This window comes from Sinohyriopsis cumingii, chromosome 12, assembly GCF_028554795.1.
Source record: "Sinohyriopsis cumingii isolate HCF-2022 chromosome 12, ASM2855479v2, whole genome shotgun sequence".
In the NCBI taxonomy this organism is placed as follows: domain Eukaryota; kingdom Metazoa; phylum Mollusca; class Bivalvia; order Unionida; family Unionidae; genus Sinohyriopsis; species Sinohyriopsis cumingii.
In genome coordinates this window covers 22,881,803-22,904,425 of record NC_142972.1, presented here as the reverse complement: position 1 = coordinate 22,904,425, position 22,623 = coordinate 22,881,803, and the positions used below count along the sequence as shown (strand labels likewise).

The 22,623-nt window shown below is 33.8% G+C and overlaps 1 protein-coding gene across 3 annotated transcripts in view; it reads left to right on the top strand.

Annotated features, from left to right (window-relative positions):
- Positions 1-22,623, top strand: part of LOC149786099 (coiled-coil domain-containing protein 81-like) — a 78,184-nt gene that overhangs the window by 31,300 nt on the left and 24,261 nt on the right. For all 3 annotated transcript variants that reach the window (XM_089976407.1, XM_089976408.1, XM_089976410.1), the window contains 4 exons: positions 7,524-7,722; positions 15,754-16,036; positions 20,420-20,527; positions 22,435-22,518. In XM_089976407.1, the coding sequence (XP_089832533.1) occupies positions 7,524-7,722; positions 15,754-16,036; positions 20,420-20,527; positions 22,435-22,518 (674 nt within the window). The remainder of the gene's footprint in view (positions 1-7,523; positions 7,723-15,753; positions 16,037-20,419; positions 20,528-22,434; positions 22,519-22,623) is intronic.

Genomic DNA, 22,623 nt, shown 5'->3' with positions numbered 1-22,623 from the left:
TGTCACACCTTTTGTGTTGCTGCATACTTATAAAATTTTAATGATATTACTGGAACTGAAGTTAGGTATTTGTGTAAGGGTTTTACACAATGCCTGTTGTACAGTATCAGAACCAGTCTGCTTGGATCTCTAATATTTTCTTAGATCTCTATGAATTTTTATCCAGTGCTAATGAGACTGTATAGAAGAAAAACAAAAACATCGTCAAATCTCACAAAATCAACAGAATAATGACATCATGTCAGGCACATAGATTCAGACATGCTGTGATAACTGCAAGTGTATTGGGTCTGTTTCATTTTCATAAAAACAGACATTATAACTCAAGAAACATGATCCTTTCTCTTTCTTGATTTCCAGGTTTAGTATCTTCATGTATTAGTTATACTTTAACACAGTCTTAATTAAGGTGCCATAATCTTTCTGTCTTGTAAAAAAGAAGTTTTCAATGTTTTCAAACATCGTAAATATTAAAAAAGTAACTTATGTAAGATACAAATATATGGTTTACTACAACATTGAGATTGAAAAGTATTTCTTTATCCAAATATTTATTATGCCATTAATCGGTCTTCAGAAGCATGTTTCACTCATCCCAAGCAAAGACCTCATCACCAGAAAGGAGTTAAGAAAAGAGATTTTGGATAAGGAAAGTGTAACATGCCTGGTTTGAACAGTTTGGGAGATAATTTCTGAGCTTTTATTCATTTAATTATTAAAAATAGAAGGATTCATGAAATTGGGAGTGACATAGTTATTTGTAAGCGGGCAAATATCCATCAGGCAAGCCTAAGGCACAACACTGTAAGAATTTAACACAAAATATAATTAAGGATGATTGCAAATGAGTGTTGGAGTATTTCATTTTTTTAATAAGTTTATATATTTAAATAGGTATCTTACATGCAATCTCAAAAACACAGGTTTGTGTGCATTTTCTTGTTCAGTTATTAGTTTATTATGCATCTCCAAATATAGTCTGCACATAGATGAGGATAGAAAAGTTCTGTCACCATCTGCCCATCAAATAATAACTCAGTAAGTATGTAGTAATTCCAGTTTGAAGGTCATAGTCCTCTCTTGTCAGTACAAATGAAAGATACATGTTGGTGAGTGAATTATATCAATGCCACACTGATATTGAAATCATATTGTTTTTTGCAACAGAAGGCATGTACAGCTGATTTACAGCATGTTGTAATTGCTAATGGATGCCCTAGGTCTTGTATACTTTTCATTAAATTAATTATTGTATTTCACAGGGCTGTTATAGCAATTATAATTGCAGAGTGATTTTTCTCTTTCATTATTTAATAAGAGGCAGAAGTTGCAACTGTCTCGTTTCATGCCCGTTCTCACTCTGAACTTTTAGCACAGTGATATTCCCAGGCAAAAAAAGGAAGTTATGTCAATGATATAATGTAATGATTATGTCATTTTAAACTGTAAAGTAGGCATGTTAAAACCAAGCAATAACTACAGGGCTTACTGTCCAAACCATGCAATAACTACAGGGCTTTTAGAGGGTTACTGTCAATACCATGCATTAACTACAGGGCTTTTAGAGGGTTACTGTCAGAACCATGCAATAACTACAGGGCTTTTAGAGGGTTACTGTCAATACCATGCAATAACTACAGGGCTTTTAGAGGGTTACTGTCAGAACCATGCAATAATTACAGGGCTTTTAGAGGGTTACTGTCAATACCATGCAATAACTACAGGGCTTTTAGAGGGTTACTGTCAGAACCATGCAGTTATTACAGGGCTTGTAAGTGGTTACTATTAAAACCTAATAGTGATTATGGGAATTGATGTTGGTTACTGTCAAAACCATGCAGTGATTACAAGGATTATGGTGGGGTACTGTCAAAACCATGCAGTGACAACAAGGTTTGTAAGGAGTTGCTGTCCAAACCATGCAGCAATTGCTGGGCTTGTAAGGGGTTAATATTAATCAAAAGTTACTAGGATAATAAATACAAGAAGTACTTTGTTTTGAAAAATATGACATTACATTCATGTCAAAGTATATCACAGTCAGTTCTTATAGTTACATGTTAATTTATGGAAAGTTTGTAACTGTGTCAATAAATTTGATATGAATGGTTATAATATAGACTGGTTGTTTAGCCTTGTTTAGTTGAGTAAATATTAGCTACCACTAGGACACATGGTACAAATTATATGGAAGAACTGTGAACCAGTCTAGAAATGGGCGAACAAATAATAGAGTATTTACGGGTTTGGTGGTCCATAATTGGTTAATAATGAAAATTAAATTTTAGTAAAAATATCTTTTGAGAGCTTATCCTATACAGTATGTAATTTTTAAAAAATATAGACAAATTTCTACTGATGCAATTTTAGTATTTTTGCAGGCTTGACTCAGGAGTACTCAATAATGAAAGTAGCACCTGATTCGTTTGGTGCAGAATCAATAACATGTGTTTCATGCACATGTAAATAAACAAAATGCTGCGGCTCATATGGTGTTCTCCACACATAAGCTTGCACCAAGGTTAGGTGTTCATGGAGAATTATAGGTCTCATCATCAGCACCCAGAAATTTTAAGTTATTGAATTTTGAATATGATAGTGTTTCCATATGTTTACTACTGGAGTTGAATTAGTACCGTGAGTCTGCTATCATATAGGTTATAAAATAATGACTGTAACCAGTCCCAATGTGATCATACATGTGACTCAACACTTCTGCATACCAGTGTGATTATTATACAAATCAGAGGTACCAGTCAGAATACTTTTTGAACTTCATAATGGTTACATAGTGACCAGAAAACTTTATAAAAATACCTTCTTTACCCCCAAATCCATGAGAATCCATTATCTAATAAGTAAAGCTATTTGTTTCATGCAAAGTCCATTGTTTTTAAAAACTGGCATAAAGTGCAAGTTCATCTTCTCCCAAAACATTTTACATTGTTTGAAACCTAGCAGTATCATCATATAATTTAGTATCAATGTTCTACTTGTAAGTCATATCAAAGTACCTGGGGCTGAAATGTTCATATTTAGTGACCAGAAACACTGAAAATTTGATCAATTTAAGGAATTCCACAAATTTTAAAATTATTAAAAAAATCTGCAAACTCAGTGAAAAATCCACAATTTGCAGAAATATTTCCCTGAGTTATTACTCTGGAGTTACTTGTAATAAAATATTACACTTGGTGTAGTGTGCAATCAATATAGTCTTGTTTCTGATTGGTTCAGTTTTGTCAGATTTAATGCCATTTTTCAGTTCATGATAGGCTATACACAGTGGCCAGTATATTTGGTGGAAGAAGAGCCAGGAAGTAGCTTGGGAAAAACCACTGACCCAAGGGAAGCTGCTAACAAGCTTTCTCACATACCCCATTGAGCCAAAACTTGGACATGTGTGAATTACAGAGGTGAGTGATCTGCAAAGGTTAGTGCCTTAGACCACTCAGCCACCTGGGTTCTTGTTTTAGTCAAACTAAAGTAATTTCATTCATTAGAACATTAGACCACTCAGCTACCTGGGCTCTTGATTTTAGTCAAACTAAAGTAATTTCATTCAATACACCATTAGACCACTCAGCCACCTGGGCTCTTGATTTTAGTCAAACTAAAGTAATTTCATTTAATACAACATTAGACCACTCAGCCACCTGGGCTCTTGATTTTAGTCGAACTAAAGTAATTTCATTCAATACAACATAAAAAATTTACTTTTAAATTTGGCAAGAAATGTGAGCTTCAGTTTGCAAAAATGAATAGTTGGAAACTAAAATAGATGTGATTTACATAGCTAAATCCATTGCACTCAACATAAGTTTGTATGTATATATATATATATATATTTATAGCTCATCGTACATTCCATTTTACTTGCTGTTGCCTTGGCAGTAGTGTTAGAGTTTATATGCTACTTAATTGAACTGATTAAAAATTTACATCAGTGGAATGCATCCAGATTGTCATCCTATTAGTAACTGAAATAAAGGCTAAGTTGGATGGTACATGTATGGGTATTGATATATACACAGCCATAGAGACTTGCAGGTTGAGTGGAAACACATAAATATTTTAATAGAATTGGCCGTTTGAAAGTACTACAGTTTATAGTCTGTTCAGATGTCTACCACTTTGACTCAATGTATTTTTCTGAAACTTTCAAGTAGAAAACAAAATTCTTGTTCTATAAAATTTATTATTTTATATTACTAAAACTTTGTTCCTGAGACACGTAAAAAGAAACCCTCTTCTAATTTAAAATAATGTCTAATTGTTTACTGTATAAGAAAACATAAGAACTATACTTTATCTCCTGTATACACTTCCAAATGAAAAATACCGGTAGTATTCTGAGACATATGCACAAAGTTTAGCAAAGAGAAAATTAAAGACCTTGAAAATGTTAATAAAAATTTGAAGACCACATATCTTTTAAATGATTCAACTGTACCAAAATGAACATTTTAAATAAAAAATTTGACAGTAACACAACCGCTTCAGTGGCCTAGTGGTTTGAGCATCTGCCTCAGATGCGGAAGGTCATGGGTTCGATCCCCGGCCGAGTCATACCAAAGACTTACAAAAATGGTACTAACAGCTGCCTCGCTTGGCACTCAGCATTAAGAGGTTAGTGTTAGAACTGGTCGGCCCGGTGTCAGGATAATGTGACTGGGTGGGACATCATGCTACATGTCTGTGGCATGATGCCCCAGTGCTAGACATCACTATAAACTACCACATTGCAGACATCTAGCGAGATGACTGAAAAATTGTTAAAGCTACGTTAAAAATCCAAATCACATCACAGTAACACAGACCGGTTTATACATTTTTAAAAGTTTTAGAGTAAAGAAAGTTAATTATTTCAAATCCCACATAAGAAATCGTCCATGTGGTGATGCTGAGTTGCCATTATTTGGCATATACAGAAATAAAGTGAAGAATGTTCTTAAAACTCTATTGTTTAGAGTTTTGTCTAAGTTAAATTATAGAATGTGAATAATTCTGAGATTGATTCTAACATATAGCACCAGATATTCTCTCCCATAGTTCTGGTAAATATGTGTTTCATGTTCCAATTTATTTCACAGCAAACTAAGATGAAAGAACATAAACCATAAATATTGAATAAGAAAAGCCCATCAATGATTCCCTACTTCATTACATGTATTATTCAGTGAAATCTGTTTGAGCTAGCATTAATGACCTGCTGACTTCTTACGCCTATTTTTTCACTGGAGTGCAGAAAAAAGTTACTTTAAATTTAAAAGCAAAAGGAACATTCAGGTTATGATTATACATTTCAATGATGGTCTAGAGCCATAAGATGGGAGATTGGCATAATTAATGGATTAATCATGTCTTGTCATGGAGATTCTTTCCACTTCTTTTGAAATCAATGGAAATCAACAGGTAGACTCATTATCCACTAATAACCATGCAGAGAAATTTGGAAACAGCCTATAGATTGATGAGCAGCCTTGGCAGATCCTTGCTGATGATACTGTTGCCCTGATCAAAGTTGTGATTCTGTTGCCTTAGAGAATTTTGAAACTGGGCAGCAGTAGAAACATCCATTAAATTATTCAAGATTATGAGAAACGGGATGTGGGGTTTTACTTCAGTTTCAAATTGAAACAATTTCAGATATCTGTTATAGTTTTTCACTGTTGAGTATACTTTTTTTCTGCCAAAAATATTGGAATTTAATATCCTGATCAGTTCCAGAAGAACCTTATATTTCTATCAGAGAAATTTAACTTGCTTTTGATCAAAAGGCAGCAACAATGTCTATAACATTCATAGGATGTAGTCCTTATCGTAAGTATTTATATTGTAGATTAGTTGATAAGTAAGTTTATTGCACAGTAGTCTATACCATCAGTAATTATACATTGTACAGTTGTCTATTTCATAAATGATTCTTTGATGCAGTTATCTATATCATAATTATATTGTACAGTTGTGTTAATGTTGTTGTTAGAAATACTGTATAGTGCCTAACTTCAGGTAATGGTTTTAAGTTGATGTGTAAACAATATTGATATGATAATCAGTTTTGTAACTAATGTAATGGTACAGTGCTTCTTCACTTTAAGTGGCCAATATAAAGTAGTTACTGTCATAAGGTGGGCATGGTCATGGATGTCATTTCATTATTAGTAGTAATATGTATAAACTACCTCAGTATAAGTTATTGTCACTTATAAGGCAGTCCACTTTTTGGACTTTCACAAACATTGATTTTATAATGAGGGAATTCTGTATTTTCATGTTTTACAAATTTTCACAGTGACTTGGTCCATCTTTTATATAAAAAAAATGGAGAAAAAAATTAATACACTTGCACATGTTCAAGAGAGCCATCTTGGGGACTTGCTAAAACTGGGTCTAATGTAGAGTTGGTTGTTATATGGTGGCTAATATGAGATTTGTTAAGTTTTATCTTAGAAATATATTTCTGTGTATTAGAGGTGACTTGTATGTTGTACATAGTATGCATATCTCTTACTGTATGTGGACAGTACATAATATGCATGTGTCTTACTGTATGTGGACAGTACATAATATGCATGTGTCTTACTGTATGTGAACAGTACATAATATGCCTGTCTCTTGCTGTATGTGGACAGTACATATATGCATATCTCTTACTGTATGTGGACAGTACATAATATGCATATCTCTTACTGTATGTGGACAGTACATAATGCCTGTCTCTTACTGTATGAGTACAGTACATAATATGCATATCTCTTACTGTATGAGTACAGTACATAATATGCATATCTCTTACTGTATGAGTACAGTACATAATATGCATATCTCTTACTGTATGAGTACAGTACATAATATGCATATCTCTTACTGTATGTGGACAGTACATAATGCCTGTCTCTTACTGTATGTGGACAGTACATAATATGCCTATCTTTTACTGGATGTGAACAGTACATAATATGCCTGTCTCTTACTGTATGTGGACAGTACATAATATGCATATCTCTTACTGTATGTGGACAGTACATAATATGCATATCTCTTACTGTATGTGGACAGTACATAATGCCTGTCTCTTACTGTATGTGTACAGTACATAATATGCCTGTCTCTTACTGTATGTGGACAGTACATAATATGCATATCTCTTACTGTATGTGGACAGTACATAATGCCTGTCTCTTACTGTTTGTGTACAGTACATAATATGCCTGTGTCTTACTGTATATGGAAAGAAACATAATATGTGTGATCATTTCAAATCATCTGTCTGAAATTAGGGTTCAGATCAAAACATTTTCATCTCATTTTCAAAAGTCTCTTGGCTGCAAATTTTTTTTGCCTTGTAGCCTCTGACCCAGATCATATGTTTTTATTTTAATATGTTTAAATTCTTCCCATTTGTTTTATGTTAGTGTGCAAAGAGTTTTAAAAAAAATATGCCATTTAACAATATCACTCATTACATGACCTTTTCCAAGAAATAAAGCACTTAATTTCAGGAATGTTATGTTTTCCAGCTCCACAAAAGTCTAACCTTCTACCTAGTCGCTCAGCTTCAAGAACTGCAGTCCCAATGGCAAAAGCTACTGGTGTCAGTCTTCTGGATGACCTGTACCCTTCAGCCCAAACACCAAAGTCTGCTCCCAGCATGGCTTATGGCTATCAGCCACACCAGAGTCCATCAGGTCACCTTCTTGACAATGCTGCTGGTGATAGGCAAGTCATAATTACTTTTGTTTTTAGTTGTAACATCTTTTAATAAATGTAATTGCATCTGGCAGAGAAGCGGTAAAGTTTCTTTAATTAATCTTTAAATCTCTTAGCCAACATAAACAATTTTACACTTGTAATGTTATATTTTACTGGTGTTGAGTGTCAATGAAAACTTTTTTTTAAAGGATTGTCATCTTCAGGCAAGATGTATGCTCCCAGATGAGCAATGATTTAGTGTTCATGTTATTTCATGGTATAACTTCAGCTGTCTAATGATTTATTGTCCATGTTATTCAACAGTGTAACTTCAGCTCTCCAGTGATTTAGTGTTCATGTTATTTCGTGGTATAACTTCAGTGTCTAATGATTTATTGTCCATGTTATTCAACAGTGTAACTTCAGCTCTCCAGTGATTTAGTGTTCATGTTATTTAGGGTATATTCAACTGTCACAACTCCTTAGGATACAAGAAAAGTTTTCAAGCAAACAGTAGCTTGGTTAATAATTAATGGAGAGTGAAGTACGTTAATAATAGCAGGGTAGGAGCTTGATTTGGATAAACTCATTTTATAGGTAATGAATTCTTACATATTACTGAGAGACTCCATGATACCATATATAAGGTTTACTATGCAGTTTTAGATTTTTTAAAAAATTTCCATCAAAGACTTCCACTGAATAAAAAAAAGAGACTAATAATAGTATTGATCTGTACCAGTTCGACTAAGTTTAAAGGGAGATTGTGGATCATTCTCTATTTACTTAAATGAACACAGCTATTTCATCCAAATGTTTAGTTATTATTCACATGGCTATTAAGACATCTAAACATAAACAGTTTGCTGTGGTTTTTCTGAAGTTGGTGGGTGTTGAAGGCAACACTTGCCCGGAGCACCTTTTCGTCCAGTTCAAATACTTGCAGTGACCCTATTTACCAGGGGTGAACAGTTATGGCCAGTGGGCTACATGCTATCTTCCAACACATTTTGTGCAGCCCACATTGCTTTCTCTTTTTTTAAATACCAACAGGCTTGTTTGTACTTGTATGTTTTTTCTTGCAGAGTAACCTTTGTTATGTGATTGTGACTGCCTAAATACCTTTAGTCAGACATTGCTTGGATTCAGTAAAACATTTGTGCAATCAAATACTTTTCAGTCTAATGTCCCAGATGAGCAAACAGACAATGAAAACAAATAAAATGAAAAACAGACAATAAAAAAACAGACAATGAAAAAGCAGACAGTATAAAAAAGGCAATAATTATGTATAAAAAACATATCATCTTTTTCTAATATTAATAATGTTGATATTTTACATTTATATAGTGGAGATCTATCTGATCATTGTTATTGTCATTTGTGGCATATCAAAGCATCTGTATTATAATTTGTGGCACATCAAAGCATTGGTATTATCATTTATGGCGCATCAAAGCATGGGTATTATCATTTGTGGCATATCAAAGCATGGGTATTATCATTTGTGGCATATCAAAGCATGGGTATTATCATTTGTTGCATCTCTAAGCATTGGTATTATCATTTGTGGCATATCAAAGCATGGGTGTTATCATTTGTGGCACATCAAAGCATCAGTATTATCATTTGTGGGCATATCAAAGCATGGGTATTATCATTTGTTGCATATCAAAGCATGGGTATTATAATTTGTGGCACATCAAAGCATGGGTATTATCATTTGTGGCATATCAAAGCATGGGTATTATCATTTGTGGCAAATCAAAGCATGGGTATTATCATTTGTGGCATATCAAAGCATGGGTATTATTGTTTGTGGCATATCTAAGCATTGGTATTATCATTTGTTGCATATCAAGGCATGGGTTTTATCATTTGTGGCATATCAAAGCATCTGTATTATCATTTATGGCATATCAAAGCATTGGTATTATCATTTGTGGCATATCAAAGCATGGGTGTTATCATTTGTTTCATATCAAAGCATGGGTATTATGATTTGTTTCATATCAAAGCATGGTTATTATCATTTGTTTCATATCAAAAGATGGGTATTATCATTTGTGGCATATCAAAGCATCAGCATTATCATTTGTTGCATACCATGATAATTTTTAGTGCCATTGACGTGATTAAAAATTCTTGACTTTACAAATTTAATAGTATTAGAATACCAAATCATAATGCCATACTGGGTACCAAATCATAATGCCATACTGGGAAATAGCACTTACCAATATAAAATGTCTTTCATGAAAATTAGGCTTTTTTTTTAGCATAACAGTTTACATGTGCATAGTAATAATGCATGTTTTCTCGCAGTAACTCAGCACCACAAAACAATATATTCACTTAGGAATATTTTTAGATCATGGTATGAAACAGTAATTTCAACTCTCCAAATACTATGTTGTGAGGATACATTGAATTATTGTGCTGTGAAATATAGATATTGTCTGATGGGAACAGGTCAGTAAACCATTTATTAAATACCTGTCATTAGACATCGCATGATAAAGGCTACTTTTCATGTGGTTGATCTGAAACCTTGTATCAGATGCCATTTTTATACAGATTTAGATTCATTGCTGTCAGGAATGATGTCACCTAACAATGGTCACATGAAGGGATTGGATGGAATCAGAGTAAAAGTAAAACAACTTTACATACAATCTTGTGTTCGTTATGCAGTAATTGTGTATAATCTGTTATAAATGCATCATCATGCTTGTATCACATATAATTTATTAATGGAAGGACAGTTAATCATGCTTGACCCTTTGGGGTTTCACAAAAGCTGATGTCCTTTCACTATCAAATTCAATGCAATGCAAGCACCTAGATCAAGTTACTTTACTGATAACCTGTGTTCCAAGCTGTTTAAAAGCCTATAATTGTATAACATCATGTAGAAATGCCAAGCCTTGGCAGTTGCATGATCAATAAAATCATAAAGTCATCTTGATCAGACATGTCATCAGACAAGTATTTATCAGACAGGTGTTAATAAGACATGTTGGACAAGTCATCAGGCAAGTCATATTGATTAGACATGTCCAACAAGTGGTTATTAGACATTTCTGAAAGTCATCAGGTAAGTTATGTTTATCAGACAAGTTGTCAGGGAAGTGTTGATCAGACATAGAATGGAATGCAATTATTAAATAATTCTTGGTCTGCATAATAATGTCATTAGATTGATTAATTTCATATCTGAAACTGACCTCTTGGACCCCTAGTGAACAGAGCAAATCACACCCAGTTATAAATCAACTCAAATGATGTCTTTACATATTTGGAATAAAGATCCTTACTCCAATTTTCAAGTTAAATATTGACAAAAAGGCCTTGAGAATTAGTGGCAATGTCAGAAATCACACTGATAAGTTATAAATATTCCAAAGATTGCAAAATTAAAATTTTCCAATTTAAAGTTTAAAATTTTAAATTTAGTTTTTCCCAAATTATCAGGTTGTAAAATTGTAAATTTTTGAAATGCAAAAGCAACAAATATGAGAATTTATAGTTTTGTGGCTTCATTAGTGAGCTCAAAATAATATTTTCATTATATTTTACATATATCCACTCGTCACTGTACTTTTGTTAGTATAACTGATTGATCTGTGTAAATTTCTACCCTCATTAGCTCACATTAGTGCATGAAATCCTGAAAGTTTTTGTTGGAGTGGACTGGGTCAGTTTTGTTTGTAACTATAGCAAACAAAGTGACTTTCCACACAATTGTGTTCATTACAGAGTATGCAGTTTTAACAAGATATATGCAGTTGTGTCAAGTTTTGAAGCCTGCAGTTTTGTTGTCAACATAACTTATAATATTTTATAATCAATCAGGCATGTCAACACACAGTTTTATCTTGGTACTATTCAGAATAATTCCTTGATGATGGTAAATCTTAAAGGGAGGTAATTGTGGTCTGAGTCCAGTGTTACAGGATATTGCAGCTGTGGCCATGGCAAGTAGGCAGAAGTCAATGAAAGTAGAGATTCTTAAGTTTCGAATCTCTCAATTTGTGGTTTTTATTGATGAGCCCACATTATTGAAAGCTCCTATCCCCATGGCAATCATTTTGGCATATGTGTGTATTTCCATTTTGTACATCAGTCAACACTTTAGTCTTTTGTTACTATATACTGTGGAAACATGAAAAAATCCTTCCTTGTGTTGTCTTAGTCTTTGTATTTTATATCTTGTGGAAACATGAAAAAATCCTTACTTATGTTTTCTTAGTCTTTGTATTTTATACCTTATGGAAACATGAAAAAAATCCTTTCTTGTGTTTTCTTAGTACTTTTGTATTTTATAAATTGTGGAAACAGGAAAAAATCCTTCCTTGTGTTTTGTTAGGACTTTGTATTTTATATACTGTGGAAACATGAAACAAATTCTTCCACATGTTTTTGTATTTTATATCCTGTGGAAACATAAAATTAACATTCTTCTTTGAGTTTTCATTGGAGTTGTATTTCACTTTGTACTGTACATTGAGCTGTATGATCGAGATAACCAATTCAGTGTTTTACATGTACTTTTTTGCTTGAACCTCTTGTCATTCAGGATCTGTGATGGTATAGATACTAATCCATTTTGCATTTTGTAAAGGATCTGGCCTGTCATTTCATGAAAGCTGCTCAATGCTTGTTGCAAGTTTTGTCTTATATTGTCAAAGTGCCTAATCCCAGTCTAATCTGCATGCTTTATGTTCAATCCCCTGATATCTCAAAGTCTTTCTTTTAAAGGCGTTTTGCCCATCAGTGTTTTGAATTAATGATCAACTGTACCTTTGTAACATTAGTTTCATGACTGCTACAAGTCTTTTGGTATTTAATAATTGTTTAAGTTTAGATCATGTCTGTCATTTTTCAAAAAAATCATTCACTTTTAAGATAAACCTAAGAATATTGTATAATCACGCTGTTAAGAACAGGAAAATTTTTAGGTCAAGGTCATATATCAAACTTCTGATTTTAGTTTAAAAAGAGGGACTTGAAATAGTTTGGCCTGACAAAGAACTTTTTGTCAAGAAGGTAAGAGGTTTCTGTTTATCTCATACACTCATTTACAACCCTCACCCCCACTCCTTCCCAGGATATATGAGTCTGGCAATATTTGGAAATTCCTCTTTTTGTCACCAGTATTCAGTGTCCAGGTTTCTTGGGTTCTTTATTATTTTCTGTTAAAATTGATGAATTAGAAGGTCAGGGATTGGAGTTACACTAACAGTTTATGGAATGTGAAATGGACACATTGTATCATAGTCAGATAGGTGAGGTCTTTGAATGAACTTGTTCCTAACCTTTCAAGGATACAGTTTGTTGTCACAGAAGAGACTAGACACAGATGGTTAAACATTTACCAGTTCTTTAGTACTGGAATTTGTTACTAGGTTGATATTATACATGACATGATCATAGAGGGTGATCATTTAATTGGAGGTGGGTGGGCTCAGACTTTTGAGGATTAAAATTTCTGGCTACCAGTAGATTGAAAAACCATACTCCTGCTCTGTTTTTTGGACAAAAAGAAAAAGTTTGTCAATTATTTTAGTTGATAAAAAATTATTTTAAGACAAAAGAAAAAATATAATGGTTGGAAAGAAAATATGAGCTCCTCAGCAGAGATTAAATGGTTAGTCCATTATTCTGTAATTTATTGATGTGATGCAGACATCAGCTTTAGTTCTTCCTCATTATTTTGGAATTAATGCATACTTTCTAACAGCCGTCTTTTGAATTTGACATTTTTAATTGCCTTCCTCATGGCATTAAGGTATTTAATTTTCATTCAGAAAGATTGATTTATCAGAATTCAAATACTAGGTACAATTGCATGCCCTTAATACTTTGGTTGCAAAGGGAGATTTTTCACCATTTTTTTTAGTTCACTGGCATTTTTGCCAGAAAGTAGAAGAAGACAACTGGAACAATTGGCAAATCTTCTGTTTTGAGAACAGAATGTATCATAGAGATCAGTCTGAAAAGAAAGGCTTCATGGAGTCAGCAATAATTACTTTGTTTATTTTCATTGTGGCGCATGAATTGAATATGACTTGACAGGTAGATTTTGGTTTTGATTGGGGTTTTAAGGCACACCAACACATGTTGGTTATTTAGTAACAAGGCAGTTGGAATAAAGTGCCTTGCCAAGGATACACGAAACTTGTGGACCCAAGCTGATCTGATGGTATGTTTCAGACTTGGAAACAGTTGATGGTTGACAAATAAAATAATCAGTGAAATACATCAAGACTGTAGTGGAACAGTCTAATCACTGTATTACCTGCATATGAGCAATCTGAATTACTGTATTGCCTTCAGTTGAGCAATCTGATTATTGAATTGTTTTCAGTGGAGCAATGCAATTACTGTCATTGGAGCATTGCAATTACTGTATTGTCTGACAGTTGAGCAATCTAATAACACTATTGTCTTCAGTGGAGCAGTCTGATTTCTGTATTGTCTTCAATGGAGTAGTCTGATTTCTGTATTTTCTTCAATGGAGCAATCTGATTACTGTATTTTCTTCAGTGTAGCTATCCAATCATTATTATTTGCAATGGAAAAATCCAGTTATTATATTGTCTGTAGTGGAACAATCCAATTACTTTATTGTCTGACAGCAGATTAATCCATTTACTGTATTGTCAGAAATCCAGTTACTGTATTGTCTGACAGTGGAGTAATCCATTTACTGTATTGTCTGAAATCCAATTACTGTATTGTCTGACAGTGGAGTAATCCATTTACTGTATTGTCTGAAATCCAATTACTGTATTGTCTGACAGTGGAGTAATCCATTTACTGTATTGTCAGAAATCCAATTACTGTATTGTCTGACAGTGGAGTAATCCATTTACTGTACTGTCAGAAATCCAGTTACTGTATTGTCTGACAGTGGAGTAATCCATTTACTGTATTGTCTGAAATCCAATTACTGTATTGTCTGACAGTGGAGTAATCCATTTACTGTATTGTCTGAAATCCAATTACTGTATTGTCTGACAGTGGAGTAATCCATTTACTGTATTGTCTGAAATCCAATTACTGTATTATCTGACAGTGGAGTAATCCATTTACTGTATTGTCAGAAATCCAATTACTGTATTGTCTGACAGTGGAGTAATCCATTTACTGTATTGTCTGAAATCCAATTACTGTATTGTCTAACAGTGGAGTAATCCATTTACTGTATTGTCTGAAATCCAATTACTGTATTGTCTGACAGTGGAGTAATCCATTTACTGTATTGTCTGAAATCCAATTACTGTATTATCTGACAGTGGAGTAATCCATTTACTGTATTGTCTGAAATCCAATTTCTGTATTGTCTGACAGTGGAGTAATACATTTATTGTATTGTCTGAAATCCAATTACTGTATTGTCTGACATTGGAGTAATCCATTTACTGTATTGTCTGAAATCCAGTTACTGTCTTGTCTGCAGTTTAGTAATCCTAATTATGTCATGTCTGAGGTGAAGTAATCCAATAACTGTATTATATGCAGTGGAACTCTCATATCACTGTACTGTCTATGGTCAGATTTTTCTGGAAGTTTCTGTTGAGTTTCTTATCTGAATCTTTCAAAAGGGGTTTTATTTGGGTTTTATTTGGGAGTAATACATTCATTGTATTGTCTGAAATCCAATTACTGTATTGTCTGACATTGGAGTAATCCATTTACTGTACTGTCTGAAATCCAGTTACTGTCTTGTCTGCAGTTTAGTAATCCTAATTATGTCATGTCTGAGGTGAAGTAATCCAATAACTGTATTATATGCAGTGGAACTCTCATATCACTGTACTGTCTCTGGTCAGATTTTTCTGGAAGTTTCTGTTGAGTTTCTTATCTGAATCTTTCAAAAGGGGTTTTATTTGGGTTCATTTTTGCTCATTTTGCAAGAAATGATGTTAATGTAAACTTTACTTGGTACATATTTTCCATTTACAATTGGTTATTATATTACCTAAAAATAAAGTTGCTTGTAAAAATTAAGTGTTGAAAAATAATAAGTCATATCAGTGTCTGTTTTTCCAGTCTTCCATTCAAACCCAAACCTCCATCTCCAAAGCTGCAGCCATTACAAAGATCTCACAGTCTGGATCAGCTGAAGCCAGGGGATAAAGTTGCCACACCCCCAGGCTCTGCCTGTGGCCACCCCAATGCTGGACAGGAGCTGTGTTACCTCTGTCATCAGCGATCACGACGGAACATCCCAGTGTCATTTGCCGAGGAGAAAAAGAGGCGGGATGAGGAGGAAGAAAAATTGGTACAACAATATCAGGCTATGAAGGATGCAGAAGATGTTCTAACAGAACAGGTGAATTATAAATGCATTACAATGTATTTTTTGTGTCAGGAATCATGTGTCCATCTGTCCATCCATCATGTTGTTGTTGTAGGGTTTTAACGCCATTTTTCAGCACACGATAGGCTATACATAGCGGCCAGTATTAATGGTGGAGGAAGAACCTGGGAAAACCCCGAAAGAACCACCGACCCGAGAGAAGCTACTGGCAAGCTTTCTCACATACCATCCATCATACAATCTTGTGAATGTAATTAGTCCTACAGTTTTTAATTACCCTTCATAAAAGGTGTAGTATATTTTATTAGGATGTTATCCAGTCAGCCAACGGTTGGTCTGATACCAATTTTGTTTCTGCACAATAATCTGAGTCCTCTACCACCTGGTTGCCAAACCTTTTGAATGGCTTGCACTTGACCTAATGAAGAAGCCATTTAGTTTCGGTGTCAAAAGGTCAAAGGTAAATTTCACTGGCTGCAAGAATTAAAATATGGTTTCTGCACAAAAGCTTAAGTTCTCTACCATCTACACTTACCAAACTTTGTGGAAGGCTTGCACTTAAGGTAGTAAAGAAACCTGTAGATTCTGAGGCCTAAAGATCAGAGGTTATGGCTGTGATAAGTCCAGTAAGAAAATAACAGTTTATACGCATTAAGTTTAGTTCAAGACCACATATCTTGACCAAAGGTTTAGGTTATTGAGCCTTCTTAAACAGTAATCTCTTGCCAACCATACCATACTAGTGCCATTCAGCATTTGTACAATGTGCCATTCATGGTACTCTTCTTACTGGATTGCCATGAAACTTGTTAAGTGTTATGACCTTCACCAGAAGATGTGCATGTCTGCAAATCAATGTGCTTCTTCACATTTTTTTGTGACCCTATTTGTCTTGCAACTGATTGCAGTGTATGCCAATTTTTTTAATACAACTACTCTGACATTTATGTGTGGATTTCTATGAAACTTGATAAATCTTATCTAAAGATGCACATAAAAGGTGTTCTGCAGATATTTACGTCTGAGAGTGACTGGTGCATGGTAAATTTGTTTGCATTTGCAGATGCACACTGGAATGAATGTTGGCATTCCTCTGTGCTGCTTTTATTGACTGAGAGAAATTTCTTTACTTGTGGACATTGTGCATGGTCTAAGCACACAGCTAACCAATGTGGCTGAACCCCTGTGCTTGACAAATCAACATGAATTAGTCTAAAGTACACTATCTTCAGCAAATAAAAAAATGAGGGAAAAAATGCCAGAGTCGGCTTCTGAAAGTGCAATGAAAGAATTACAGAATATATAAAAAATAAATAAAAGTTGTCAGCTTGCTTGTTTACAGTTTATATTTGAGTCCAGGAAGTGAAAATGAAAGTGTAGCTAGCAGGTTTTTAATCAGTGCACATGTGAAGTAAGACGAAACTGTATACTCTATTACCCAAATTACAATCATACACAAAAAATAAAGGGAAAAGTTCTTTTAACAATACCTAAGATATACAAGGTCTTTTTTAAATAGTAAGGATAACCAGTGAGCAAAACCTGGGAAATTCTATTCCCATAAAAGCTAAGCCTATGTGAAATATGAGCTATTGACCTTTTTGACTTGAAACTGGATTTGGTGAATGACAGAATTTTCCAAACACACGTAGTCTCATTTGTTAATGTGCCGCTTTGAAATTTTATAAATGTTTTGTTCATTGTTGTGTAATATTATGGTTATTATCTGAAGATGTGCCAGTGGTCCAATTATTGTGCTGTTGCACTTTTTGTTTGCATTATTACTTTTTTGTCTTGTGGTTGAATGCAGTATATGACACCATTTTGTGAATTGGTACCTGTCTTGCAGTGAATTGGTACCTGTTTTGCAGTCTTGCATGGGTCAGTGTTAAGCATGCTACTTAGTATTGTCATTATCCAAAGTTGAACATATTAACAAATCACTGTGCTTCCCCCATTTTTGTAAATGCTGTTGTCCATTTTGTGCCAATTTATGGCATTGTCCATCTGTCCATCTGTGTGTGCATGGTTCTGTGCATCTGTCTGTTGATTAACAATGTATTATCTGGTCCACAAGTTTGTAATAAATGGCTAGATTTTCATGAAACTTTGCTCAAGCCTATTTCATGGCTATATATTGTGTTGTGTATTATAGCAATGCCTCTACCTAAAGGTCAAGGTCACAGAGTGGTAACATAATCATGTGACTGGTATCCTTGTCCAGAGTATAATTTTTGAACCAATGAAGTAATTTTAATGAAATTTTTCCAAAATATATATATCATGACTATTCAATGTGTACCATAGTGATTCCCCCTTCCTCAAGGTCAAAGTTACAGTAAAGGAAAATGCCGTTCTGGACTAGTTGGTTTGTTCCATATCAGTAGCCATGTCCTCTGCCTCAAGATCAAGGTCACATGAAGTAAAATGTAATTCTGTGAGTCATATAACATTTGAAAGACTGAAGATATTTATTGAAGCTTTGCAAACACATATATCTCAACTAGCCATCCCTTTATCTAAAGGTCAAGGTTAATGCAAGGGAGCATGCAATTCATTAACTTGTATCCTTGTATGGAGTATAGTTTTTAACCAGTGAAGATATTTAAACCCTTTACCTCATGCAAGCGTCTTGGAAGCCTCTACTCCTTTTGCATGGAAGCGCCTTTTGACGCCTCTACAAGATTTGCATGGAAGCACCTTTTGACGCCTGCTGTAAACATCAGCCTATTAGATACTACATTCATTTCTGCGAATGACAATTAATGTCAGATCATGTGGTCGCTATTCATGCACTGGTCGATATCTGCTATTTAAAGTAACTGGGTCATAATCTCCACTCTCCAAAATGCCCGCCGCAGATTTCATTCAGTACGTACAAAGTTTTCATGATTAGAATCACAACCATGAAAGATTCAATAAATTAGGTAAAGTCTCTGATATTGATGTAGGCAGCAATTAGTTTTTATAAATTATCAAATTCAGACAACTTAGTGATGTAGACGCACACGAAAACCTTGTAAAGTTCGAGTATCAGAAATGGCAGCAACGGTTGGTCATGCGGCCTCACTGACATGATGGCGTGAAAAATAATTACACAGCTATAACAATCGGACTTCACTCTTAAATTTTTCCACATATAATATATGTGTATAAAAAATGTAAAATGGTTAAAATTGCTGTTATACGTAACATCACTACATTGCTTAACAGTTCACAGGCAGGATTTCATTCAGTACTTACGAAGTTTTCATGATTAGAATCACAGCTATGAAAGATTCAATAACTTAGGTAAAGGCTCTCATATTTATGTAGGCAGCAATTAGTTTTATTGATTATCAAATTTAGATGACTTAGTGATATAGACACAGATGAAAAACATGTAAATTTCGAGTATAGGAAATGGCAGCTACGGTTGGTCACGCGGTCTCACTAACATGACGGTGAACGAGTTCTATCTCGATTTTAAAGCACATAAAAATTCTTCCGTGAAAAATAATTACACAGCTATAACAATCAGACTTTACTCTTAAATTCTTCCACATATAATAGATGTGTACCAAAAAGGTGAAATGGTTAAAACTGCTGTTAAACGTAACATCACTACATTGCTTAATAATTCACAGGCAGGCCTATGCATACTATGCTGTCGACTAGGTAACAAGTGTTTTGTTTATAGCGTGCTGCACTTTGTCACTATGCTCTATGAGGTAAAGGGTTAATGGAACTTTGCCTAAGTATATATCATGACTAGACCTTATGTCATGTACCCTAACTATGCCCGTTAGTCAAGGCCACTGCAAGGGAAAATGTAATTCTCTGACTTGTATCCTTATCAGGGTTATACCTGATGATCTTGGATGTAGGAGAAATGGCAAAACATTATAAATGTATATACTAGTTTTTAAGTAGAAAAAAGTAATGCATCAGTTATAGTGTACATTAAATGTACACCATTTATATTACATTGTATGTATTTGTATAGTAATTAATAGAGTTTAAATGTCAATTCTTTTTTCTCACAATGTAGTCATGTATCACTGTATAGTACATATGTATCACACAAACCCATAATGTTAGCATACAAACCCATATGTAACACACAAACCCATATATTATGCTCAACCCCATATCCTAGCATACAAACCAATAATCTTAGCATACAAACATATGTTAGTATACAAACCCATATGTAGTACATAAATCCATATATTGTACACAAATGCATATGTAGCACACAAACACACATGTTTTGCACACACATAGATATGTAAGCCTACAAACATATGTTAGCATACAAACCCATATGTAACAAACCAACCCAATGTGGTACAGAAATCCATATAACATCAAAGTTGTATCAATTTATGAATTGAAATGTATCTCTCTCATCAGGAAAACCATCTGGCAATGAGACAAAACCTTCAGAAGATGGCTGCATTTAATATAGGAGTGGCTGAAGCTCTTCATTCCAAAAAGCGCTCCAGAGATAAAGAATTTCATGTAAGGGGAGTTAATTAGTAATGTAACAAGCACTCTTAGATGGGAATCTGAATTAGAAACTCAAGTACCATATGTGCTTGCTAATAAGTTGGATTGAACTACAAAAAACATAGATCCTGAGGTGTCATTGCATAATGTGGTGGCAGATCAGGGTCTTTTGTTGTTTGTTATACTGTTTGTTATACTGATTACTCCTAACAAACTGCATTGACCCAGATCTGCAGAAGCATTATTCAATGATATTGTCTGGTTTTTATATATATTTAATTAATTTTGAGTGCTTGCCCTTCGTCAATGATTGAAAATAGAGGTTTGGTGTGTACATTCTCTTTTCTTGTTAGTAAGCTTGTAGGTTGTTTACTTGGGTTTGAGTTCCAAACCCAGACTTGATTATTGCCTTAGGAGATTCTAGAAAAGAATTTGTTTACAGCTTAGGTAAGATTCCATTAAGATGATGAAGGTTTTTTTCTTCAGAAAAGGTTATTGCATCATAGGTCAAGTGGATATGTGTATAAGGTTGCTTTCATCAGAATTATTTATTCCTATTTTAACGTATAAGCATTTTTTTCTATTTCTAGTGGAAAAGTCTTTTAGTTGAGAGGATTTATTTATTTAAATTATTCATAGGAATTACAATGTGCTCATTGACTTTAGGACTAAATCACTGTTTTGGAATTATTGTGATTTCATTCAAGGACATTATGGATTATATCATTGAGATACATCAAAACTAGTAGTATATTAGCACATTCAAGGTTATTGGCACATAAGCACATTCAAAATTGGAGTTCATTTGGAACACCACTGGGGTTCATTCAGAACAGTCTATATTTTTGGACTTGTGATAGAACTTTTGGGATCATTTTTTATTCAGTTCATGGTATTGTAAATTTCTTTTAAATTGTCACTTTTGTATTCTTGATCAATAAATTATTTGTTGAAATTTCCTTAAATTGTTGGTTTCACTCTTTTCTGTTACTTACTTTAAGACCATAGAGTTGTAACACTAGGTCTTGGTTTGTGCAGTTTGCAGATATATGCATGAGGATATATGTTGTTATTCAGCAAGTTTCATCTAAGAAACCTGTGACATTGTTCCACTGAAGTAAGACTTTCTTGAAAGTAACACAAGTGACTTGTATCTTTGAATATACATATATATATATATATATATATATATATATATATATATATATATATATATATATATATATATATATATATATATACAAATCCTGTACACATGACTTTTAGCAAAGTGTGAACACTTTGATGTGACTTAATTTTGATCAACACGTACATTTCAAGCTATGTATGTGTAGTTTAATAAAAGTGATATCAATGTGAAGTTTTAGCATTTTACTTTCCAAGTTTGACAATGTTGGTTTTGAGTCCTCAAGGCGAAGTTGAGTCTGCGATTTTGAATAGAGTCTTTTTCCCAGTGTTGGTAATGTCAGTTTTGAGTCCTCAAAGCCAAGTGGAGTCTGCAATTTTGAATATTATCCTAAATGTGGTGCCTGTTGCAGATGAAAAAAAGTTGAATTGAGGTTTGCAGATGTAGTGGCAAATGATATGGATGTATTTATTTGGCTTATTAAGTAATGTCAGGCCCAGTTTAATGTGTTTATTGGCTTCAGTTTGAAGTTCAACATTTTTTGCAAGTTTTTCTTCAAATGTCAGAGTATTTTGCAATGACTGATTTGTGCGGGAGCTGTTAGAGACCATTTAGATGATACTAAAACAAAACAAAATGTTTTAGGAATTGGATGATTCAGTCTTTAATGAGCAATCACTTAATATAAAAAGGAAAGGTGGCATACTTAAGTTCTAGAATACTTGCTATCATTTACCTGTTCATTTTTGTTGCAAGTACTAATATGTTGCATTAATAATATTTCTTCTTACAGAAATCTTACATTTTTCAACGAAGGCCCCTTACACCACCCAGGTTCCGCAAACAAGAAGAATATTCAGGAGATCTGGCAAAACAAGTAAGATCAGAATCCAGAATTCAACTCTTCACTTTATTTTCAAAGTGTTAATGCTGTCATTGATAGAAAGTTAATGTATTGCATATCTGATTTGAATCTCTGAAA